Source organism: Entelurus aequoreus, linkage group LG09 (genome assembly GCF_033978785.1).
Source record: "Entelurus aequoreus isolate RoL-2023_Sb linkage group LG09, RoL_Eaeq_v1.1, whole genome shotgun sequence".
Taxonomy (NCBI): domain Eukaryota; kingdom Metazoa; phylum Chordata; class Actinopteri; order Syngnathiformes; family Syngnathidae; genus Entelurus; species Entelurus aequoreus.
This window is the reverse complement of record NC_084739.1, coordinates 1092350-1102349: the sequence shown is the minus strand read 5'-3', so window position 1 is coordinate 1102349 and position 10000 is coordinate 1092350. Positions and strand designations below refer to the sequence as shown.

Sequence of the window (10000 nt, the reverse complement as noted above, 5' to 3'; positions counted from 1 at the left end):
GCCGATTCCATAGTATTTTGACGTCCTTGGCTGGTGTTGTCCACTCATTCTGCTTCAGCGCGCCCACAGTGCTACGCTCCAACTGCTTCACCGACTACATGTTCTGTCATGCTTTCGATGATTTATTTCTTTAATTAGATGAAAGTCGACAACTTCTTCTTCCCAGCACTTTTTAGTCACACTCTTTTTCTTTGTTCCAAAGGTTGGAGAACAAAGTAATGACACAGATTGTATCCCAAAAAAACGTGTTACCTGGGGCACTAGAATCGCGATGTACCACAGCACATGTGTTTATTTATTTATTTATTTTCTTTGAATTAGATTATCTAACATTTCGGAATAAAAAACCTCACATTCCCTATCATCAATTTTAATGCCTGACAACCTCTCCTATTTTCTCCTGCCGTGTTTAAATATCTAAATTGAGTCGTTCTGGCACAGGGTTGGACGACCACGTTTTCCCGAGTCTCTTTACAAGTCTTTATTTTTTAATTCCATCTCCGTTGTGAAAGCCAAATCTGATAACATTGTTATTGCCACTTCCTGACGTTCCTCACATTAAATGCAGGATATCGTTTCACCTTTTTGATTAAAACACAAGGAAGTGTAATATTAACAAGACATTGATGGCCTGATCTAACCCAGGATAATGAAAAAAAACAGGATAAAGAATGAAACGGGATGAGAATATTTATTTTATACAAAACCCCGTTTCCATATGAGTTGGGAAATTGTGTTAGATGTAAATATAAACGGAATACAATGATTTGCAAATCCTTTTCAAGCCATATTCAGTTGAATATGCTACAAAGACAACATATTTGATGTTCAAATTAATAAACTTTTTTTTTTTTTTGCAAATAATCATTAACTTTATAATTTGATGGCAGCAACACGTGACAAAGAAGTTGAGAAAGGTGGCAATAAATACTGATAAAGTTGAGGAATGCTCATCAAACACTTATTTGGAACATCCCACAGGTGAACAGGCAAATTGGGAACGGGTGGGTGCCATGATTGGGTATGAAAGTAGATTCCATGAAATGCTCAGTCATTCACAAACAAGGATGGGGCGACAAATGCGTGAGCAAATTGTTGAACAGTTTAAGAAAAACCTTTCTCAAGCAGCTATTGCAAGGAATTTAGGGATTTCACCATCTACGCTCCGTAATATCATCAAAGGGTTCAGAGAATCTGGAGAAATCACTGCAGGTAAGCAGCTAAGCCCGTGACCTTCCATCCCTCAGGCTGTACTGCATCAACAAGCGACACCAGTGTGTAAAGGATATCACCACATGGGCTCAGGAACACTTCAGAAACCCACTGTCAGTAACTACAGTTGGTCGCTACATCTGTGAGTGCAAGTTAAAACTCTCCTATGCAAGGCGAAAACCATTGATCAACAACACCCTGAAACGCCGTCGGCTTCGCTGGGCCTGAGCTCATCTAAGATGGACTGATGCAAAGTGGAAAAGTGTTCTGTGGTCTGACGAGTCCACATTTCAAATTGTTTTTGGAAACTGTGGACGTCGTGTCCTCCGGACCAAAGAGGAAAAGAACCATCAGGATTGTTATAGGCGCAAAGTGTAAAAGCCAGCATCTGTGATGGTATGGGGGTGTATTAGTGCCCAAGACATGGGTAACTTACACATCTGTGAAGGCACCATTAATGCTGAAAGGTACATACAGCTTTTGGAACAACATATGCTGCCATCTAAGTGCCGTCTTTTTCATGGACGCCCCTGCTTATTTCAGCAAGACAACGCCAAGCCACATTCAGCACGTGTTACAACAGCGTGGCTTCGTAGAAAAAAGAGTGCGGGTACTTTCCTGGCCCGCCTGCAGTCCAGACCTGTCTCCCATCGAAAATGCGTGGCGCATAATGAAGCGTAAAATACGACAGTCGTTGACTGTTGAACGACTGAAGCTCTACATAAAACAAGAATGGGAAATAATTCCACTTTCAAAGCTTCAACAATTAGTTTCCTCAGTTCCCAATCGTTTACTGAGTGTTGTTAAAAGGAAAGGCCATGTAACACAGTGGTGAACATGCCCTTTCCCAACTACTTTGGCACGTGTTGCAGCCATGAAATTCTAAGTTAATGATTATTTGCAAAAAAAAAAAAAAAGTTTATGAGTTTGAACATCAAATATGTTGTCTTTGTAGCATATTCAACTGAATATGGGTTGAAAAGGATTTGCAAATCATTGTATTCCGTTTATATTTACATCTAACACAATTTCCCAACTCATATGGAAACAGGGTTTTGTAGAGGAAACTAGTTTTTCCACTTTACTGGTACTTTAAACTCAGCATCATAGCTCCTCATCCGTGGTTTGCTTTATTGACCGCCTTTTGTGTGACTGACAGGAAGAAAAGTTCAGACTTGCTTGGGAAAAAGTGGTTTGGCACGACTGTTGGGGGGGTGGGGGGGGGGGGGGGCAACATTTTTAAAATATTAAAATTGGATCAATGCAGTGCGTTCACCTCAGGGTTGATGTTATTGATCACCAAGCAGACACCAAGTTTATATGAACAATATTCGTCCATGTTATGATAATTGTGATGTATTTTAGTGAGCTTGTGTCCTGGGGAGGAACCTGTTTTAGCCTGGTCCACTTTAATCTTAATTAGAATCTGGAAGGTATGTGGACAATGTTGAGGGCAGTACGCTTGGCGGTAGTTAATATTGGCAGTGCCACCTGTTTGGCATATATTATCTCCCTCCCTGAAGGCTGTTCTGCCTTATCTAGATTTGCTTAGCAGATTGAGTCGAAGTGGATGTTATGATTCTTGAGTTTAGCGGGGAGGAAAAGTTGGCCGCCTTCGGATGAATCCTAATTTTAGAACTTTTTGAACCATCCGGTAAATATCTTCCACTTGTAGACTGTGTAGAACAGGCCCGGGCAATTATTTTAGAGGGAAAAAAAATGTGTCTCGGGGCCGGTATATCTATGTGGAGGTCTTGCCCCTCCGGGTTCTGCGGACCACCAATGACGGACATGACAGCCGTGTTCATCTTTGCGAACAATGATTTATTTTGCAATAAGTTGTACTTTTCCGCCACCAACACTAATACAAAACCTCACAATAATGTCTGATTGAGGTGGCGGCTTGTCCAGGGTGTACCCCGTCGACGGCCCGAATGCAGCTGAGATAGGCTCTAGCAACCCCCTCGACCCCGAAAGGGACAAGCAATAGAACATGGATGTTTGGATGGAGATGCCCAGAATGTACGTAGCCCCTAAAGAGACATGGACAGAATAAAATGTTTTGCGAGATCTCTGTCAGGTTGAAACACTGATGACATCTATTAATCAGACAAGAAGCAAGGAACCATTCAGAGACAGAGTTCAATTTAGCTCATGAGGAGAACGCATGGAGCTGCACACTTAGTCACAGTCTCGCCCTACGCTCTAAGGTTCAGCTCCCGTGTCCCTCTATTTATTCAGGAGTTTCACAGTCAACATCACTGAGGCCGCCCTCTAAAAGGAGTGGTCACATATATTATGCAAAGAAGGTCCAGTACGCACAATACGTGGCGGAATGTGCTGGGGGCCTTGTGATTTCACCTTGTCTCTGCTTCGTCTGTGTGCTGTCGTCTTATCTTCATTGAGGTCGTTGAAGTCCTTGGCTGTTAGATAACATCTGCGGCTGAGGCCACCCCTCAGACAAGAAGTTTTGTCCTTGCACAGATACAAAAGATACTTGAGCACAATAGCTAATAACTATAGCAACGGACTTTAAGCATACTAAAGTTGTGTGATAATATATATACATGATTATTCTAACATTTCGCAATACTTTTTGCGAGATTTCGCAAAAGTTTTGTTTTCCTATGTCGGTGAACCGGAAGTAAAACAGACACAGCGATGGTGAACCGGAAGTGAAACAGATGGACGAGCCTGCCCATCATCCGTGGGAGAAGTTAGTTGATTTCTATTTTATCAATCAATCAATCAATCAATGTTTATTTATATAGCCCTAAATCACAAGTGTCTCAAAGGGTTGCACAAGCCATGACGACATCCTCGGTTCAGATCCCACATCAGGGCAAGGGAAAACTCAACCCAGTGGGATGACAGTGAGAAACCTTGGAGAGGGCCGCAGATGTGGGTGACCAACCCCCCCCCGCTCCTCCATCGCTGTGTCTGTTTCACTTCCGGGTCACCATCACTGACATAAGAAAAAAAACTTTTGCGAGATCTCGCAAAAAGTATTGCGAGATCTTGCAAAAAGTATTGCGAGGTCTCGCGAAAGTATTTCAAGATCGCCATGTCCCTTTAGGGGCTCCGTAAGAATGTCCATTAAAATAAAGAATGTGAGATTTACAATATTAACTATGAACGATAAAAAACAGTCTACATGTGCTTTGTGGACTTGGAGAAGGCATTCGACTGTGTCCCTCGGGAAGTCCTGTGGGGAGTGCTCAGAGAGTATGGGGTATCAGACTGTCTGATTGTGGCGGTCCGCTCCCTGTATGATCAGTGTCAGAGCTTGGTCCGCATTGCCGGAAGTAAGTCGGACCCGTTTCCAGTGAGGGTTGGACTCCGCCAAGGCTGCCCTTTGTCACCGATTCTGTTCATAACTTTAATGGACAGAATTTCAGGGCGTTGAGGGGATCCTGTTTGGTGGCTGCAGGATTAGGTCTCTGCTTTTTGCAGATGATGTGGTCCTGATGGCTTCATCTGGCCAGGATCTTCAGCTCTCACTGGATCGGTTTGCAGCCGAGTGTGAAGCGACTGGGATGAGAATCGGCACCTCCAAGTCCGAGTCCATGGTTCTCGCCCGGAAAAGGGTGGAGTGCCATCTACAGGTTGGGGAAGAGATCTTGCCCCAAGTGGAGGAGTTCAAATACCTAGGAGTGAGAGAAGAGTGGATCGGGAGATCGACCGGCGGATCGGTGCGGCGTCTTCAGTAATGCGGACGCTGTATCGATCCGTTGTGGTGAAGAAGGAGCTGAGCCGGAAGGCAAAGCTCTCAATTTATTGGTCAATCTACGTTCCCATCCTCACCTATGGTCATGAGCTTTGGGTAATGACCGAAAAAGGACAAGATCACGGGTACAACCGGCCGAAGTGAGTTTCCTTCGCCGGGTGGCGGGGCTCTGTCTTAGGGATAGGGTGAGAAACTCTGTCATCCGAGAGGAGCTCAAAGTAAAGCCGCTACTCCTCCACATGGAGAGGGGCCAGATGAGGTGGTTCGGGCATCTGGTCAGGATGCCACCCGAACGCCTCCCTAGGGAGCTTAGGCTTCTGCCCTTGCGACCCGACCTCGGATAAGCGGAAGAAAATGGATGGATAAAACACTGAATATTGACGTCACTCCCCCTCTCGGTCGACATATTTTACAATCAAGCGAAATGCAACAAAAATGCAACAAACACAGCAAAATATGAACACCTACGATCTGATATATCTGATATATCCCTAAGCTTTAGAACTTTGTTATAAAAATGTCCTTCCACGTCTGTCCCTGACACCCGCATTTTCAGGCTGGCTCTGGAAACACTCTGCGGAAATGCCCCCCACCCACACTGCTTGGTGCCTCGTCTGAGCTGCTGTGACTATAGTAACTAATTAGATGACCATAGTAACTAATTAGATGACCATAGTAACTAGTATATCATGCAAAAGCGCAGATTCCAACCATTGAAATACTTTGTATAGTTCAAGACTTACGGTCATTTGAAAACATCACTGCACATCACAATTTCCATCTTAAAGATCTAAAAAGATTATTTGGGAATGTCCGACGGGCCAGATTGAAAAGCCTAATGGACCGCATGCAGGGGCGGTATGGCGTAGTGGGTAGAGCGGCCGTGCCATAAACCTGAGGGTTGCAGGTTCGCTCCCCGCCTCTTGACATCCAAATCGCTGCCATCGTGTCCGTGGGACAGGACACTTCACCCTTGCCCCCGGTGCCGCTCACACTGGTGAATGATGAATGAATGATAGGTGGTGGTCGCTTCTGTCAGTCTACCCCAGGGCAGCTGTGGCTACAAATGTAGCTTACCACCACCAGGTGTGAATGAATGATGGGTTCCCACTTCTCTGTGAGCGCTTAAGTATCTAATAATAGAAAAACGCGATATAAAGTCTAATCCATTATTATTATTTATGTGCGGCACCCCGGGCCTTAATTTGTCCAGGTCCGGTGTAGAACCTGCTGTTCACCGGCATGACGGGAAGAGCTAAAACCGTAAGATGCACGATGTTAGCAGCCTTACCCGCCTGATTGACAGAGGTGGGTCCCAGGGGTGCGGGAGTACAATTGAGTACGGACTCTGAGGAACTGAAGTGAAAATGAGACTCCTGTATCTTGAGAACACCGGAAAGCTGGCGTCATCACACAGAGTCTCCAAGCTAATTTCCAGAAAACATGAAAAGGTCGCCTCAGACCACGGTTATCATACTGAGAAATGGAAAAACAAAAAAAAAGATCCAGCAGAACACCTTAAAGGGGAAGATGGAGTCGGGATTGGGAAAGTGGGCGATATGCAGTCCATCACCTCCGGGTTGTAGCAGCGGCGCAGAGGTCATTTAGCAGCACTTCCAGGAAACAGGGACGCGGCAAAGGAGGAGAACCACAAAGGACCGGTGTAACCCTGCACCTGTGCTGTCTGTCTTCTCCCAGACTTGCACACACTTTATCCGTCAATGGCAGACATTTTCCCTTGGGTGGTTTTTTTTTCAGTCTTCTTTTCGAAAAGTGCACTGAATCTCCGGGAGAGGAGGATAAAACCAGACGGTCCAGCGTGATGTGGTGTCAATGAAACCAGGACTTAGGGCCTGATTTACTAAGATCCAAATGCCTCGCGCTAAATGGCGTGTGCAATCCATAAAAATGCAGTCTATTAGTGGGCATGTTGCGTGCGATTTACTAAGACTGCGTGTGCAATTGTAAAGTGATGCAGACTGCCTCATTCAAATAAGGATTTTGCATTGTGGAGTGGGGCGTGGCCTGCGGACCTGTAGCGAAGCGGGGTGTGCCAGGACCGGCCTTGAAGTTAGCAACAGGTGCGTAGATGGCCCACTTTGACCCCCTTAACATGCCTCAAAACTCACCATATTTGACACACACATCAGGACTGGCAAAAATTGCGATATAATCAAAAAACATAGCCCCAAAACTCAAAATTGCACTCTAGCGCCCCCTAGGAAGAAAACACAGACAGAACTGCCTGTAACTCCCAGTAGGAATGTCGTAGAGACATGAAACAAAAAACCTCTATGTAGGTCTCACTAGACCTACAATTCATTCATTGACACCCCCCAGCAAAAATCAACAGGAAGTTTGCAATTCCCCCTTCAAAACAAATGTTTTATAAAAACAGTCACCTTTGCCTCTTTGAGCTGTAATTTGACGCCCTTAACATGCTTCAAAACTCACCAGGACTGGCAACAATTACGATCTAATAAAAAAACCTAGCCCCAAAACTCAAAATTGCGCTCTAGCGCCCCCGAGGAACAAAACACAGACAAAACTGCTCCTAGGAAGAAAACACAGACAAAACTGCCTGTAACTCCCAGTAGGAATGTCGTAGAGACCTCTATGTAGGTCTCACTTAGACCTACATTTTATATATTGACAACCCCCAGCAAAAATCAACAGGAAGTTTGCAATTTCCCCTTCAAAATAAAAGTTGCGTCAAATCAGTCACCTTTTTTTTTAACATTATCTCCTCTGAGCGCGTTTGTCGTTTCGGCTTCAAAATATCACAGGAAAGAGTTTGAACCCTTCTGATTAAAAGTTGATGAAAGAATTTTAATTACTGCTCTGGTTTGGATTTTATTAGCCCTATTGCGCTTTAGCGCCCCCTAGGAAGAAAACACAGACAAAACTGCCTCTAACTCCCAGTACGAATGTCGTAGAGACATGAAACAAAAACCTCTATGTAGGTCTCACTTAGACCTACAATTCATACACTGACAACCCGCAGCAAAAATGAACAGGAAGTTTGCAATTCCCCCTTCAACACAAAAGTTGAGTAAAAACAGTCACCTTTTTCTTCTTTGAGCTGTAATTTGACCCCCTTAACATGCTTCAAAACTCACCAAATTTGACACACACATCAGGACTGGCGAAAATTGCGATCTAATCAAAAAAACAAACCCCAAAACTCAAAATTGCGCTCTAGCGCCCCCTAGGAAGAAAACACAGACACAACTGCCTCTAACTCCCAGTACGAATGTCGTAGAGACATGAAACAAAAACCTCTATGTAGGTCTCACTTAGACCTACATTTCATACACTGACAACCCGCAGCAAAAATCAACAGGAACTTTGCAATTCCCCCTTCAACACAAAAGTTGAGTAAAAACAGTCACCTTTTTCTTCTTTGAGCTGTAATTTGACCCCCTTAACATGCTTCAAAACTCACCAAATTGGACACACACATCAGGACTGGCGAAAATTGCGATCTAATAAAAAACCTAACCCCAAAACTCAAAATTGCGCTCTAGCGCCCCCTAGGAAGAAACCACAGACAAAACTGCCTCTAACTCCCAGTACGAATGTCGTAGAGACATGAAACAAAAACCTCTATGTAGGTCTCACTTAGACCTACATTTCATACACTGACAACCCGCAGCAAAAATCAACAGGAAGTTTGCAATTCCCCCTTCAACACAAAAGTTGAGTAAAAACAGTCACCTTTTTCCTCTTTGAGCTGTAATTTGACCCCCCTTAACATGCTTCAAAACTCACCAAATTGGACACACACATCAGGACTGGTGAAAATTGCGATCGAATCAAAAAACCAAACCCCAAAACTCAAAATTGCGCTCTAGCGCCCCCTAGGAAGAAAACACAGACAAAACTGCCTCTAACTCCCAGTACGAATGTCGTAGAGACATGAAACAAAAACCTCTATGTAGGTCTCACTTAGACCTACATTTCATACACTGACAACCCGCAGCAAAAATCAACAGGAAGTTTGCAATTCCCCCTTCAACACACAAGTTGAGTAAAAACAGTCACCTTTTTCTTCTTTGAGCTGTAATTTGACCCCCTTAACATGCTTCAAAACTCACCAAATTGGACACACACATCAGGACTGGTGAAAATTGCGATCGAATCAAAAAACCAAACCCCAAAACTCTAAATTGCGCTCTAGCGCCCCCTAGGAAGAACGGTCCCGGCCATCGCAGCTTGCAGCTTTAATTTGCTTTTGTCATTGTATTAGCAACCTTTTTATCCCCTCATAGTCCTTTCAGGTCCACCCGAGACTTTGTGCAGGGTTCTTTTTGTGACACACTTGTTTTCGCATGACCTTTTTTAATGTGGAACGCAGTCTGTAACGTTCGCACTTCCACGGTCTTTCTCAGCTGTCGCCAAAGCTGCTAATTACTGTATCATTTCCTTTTCATGAACGACGGCGTGCCTGTTGAGTGCTCGGCTAATTACAAAGACTTTTGTACGAGCTGCTGATTCAATTTTGCTCCGTCCAAATGCCATCCTGAGAAATGATCACAAGGTGATATTTGGTTGTTCTTGCCTATCCTCAGGCCGAACAGGACAACGGTCACCCGCTGCCGGCCTACGCCGACCTGGTCATCGAGATCCTGGACGAGAACAACCAGGCGCCGTTCTTCCAGTTCATGACCTATCAGGGCTACGTGAGCGAGTCGGCGCCGGTGGGCACGACCATTTCGGCCGGCATCGACCTCACCTCGCCGCTGGAAATAATCGCTCTGGATAACGACGTAGAGGAGGTATGGTTCTATGCAGCGTTATGTTTACCATGTCATTCCTATGTCCGTCATTCATTTCAGTTATGTTTGTCCTGATTGTAGCTGGAAGCTGGTGATACACCTGTAGGTAAACAGCATGCTTGTAGAGGATACACCCACACACCTTCATTCATTCCTTCATTCATGTACTTTTTATTCAAGTATTTTGTTCCATCACCACGCGACGTCACATTGACATTTTTAGTTTAAATTGTAGTATTTAATGCCATTAGACCAGGGATGTCAAACATTTCAGCTCAGGGGC

The 10000-nt window shown here is 44.5% G+C and overlaps 1 protein-coding gene across 1 annotated transcript in view; it reads left to right on the top strand.

The window, feature by feature from the left end:
- LOC133657825 (protocadherin-15-like) overlaps positions 1-10000 on the top strand; it is a 176061-nt gene that overhangs the window by 65282 nt on the left and 100779 nt on the right. Inside the window, exon 11 of the mRNA XM_062059606.1 lies at positions 9511-9717. Coding sequence (XP_061915590.1) covers positions 9511-9717 — 207 coding nt within the window. The remainder of the gene's footprint in view (positions 1-9510; positions 9718-10000) is intronic.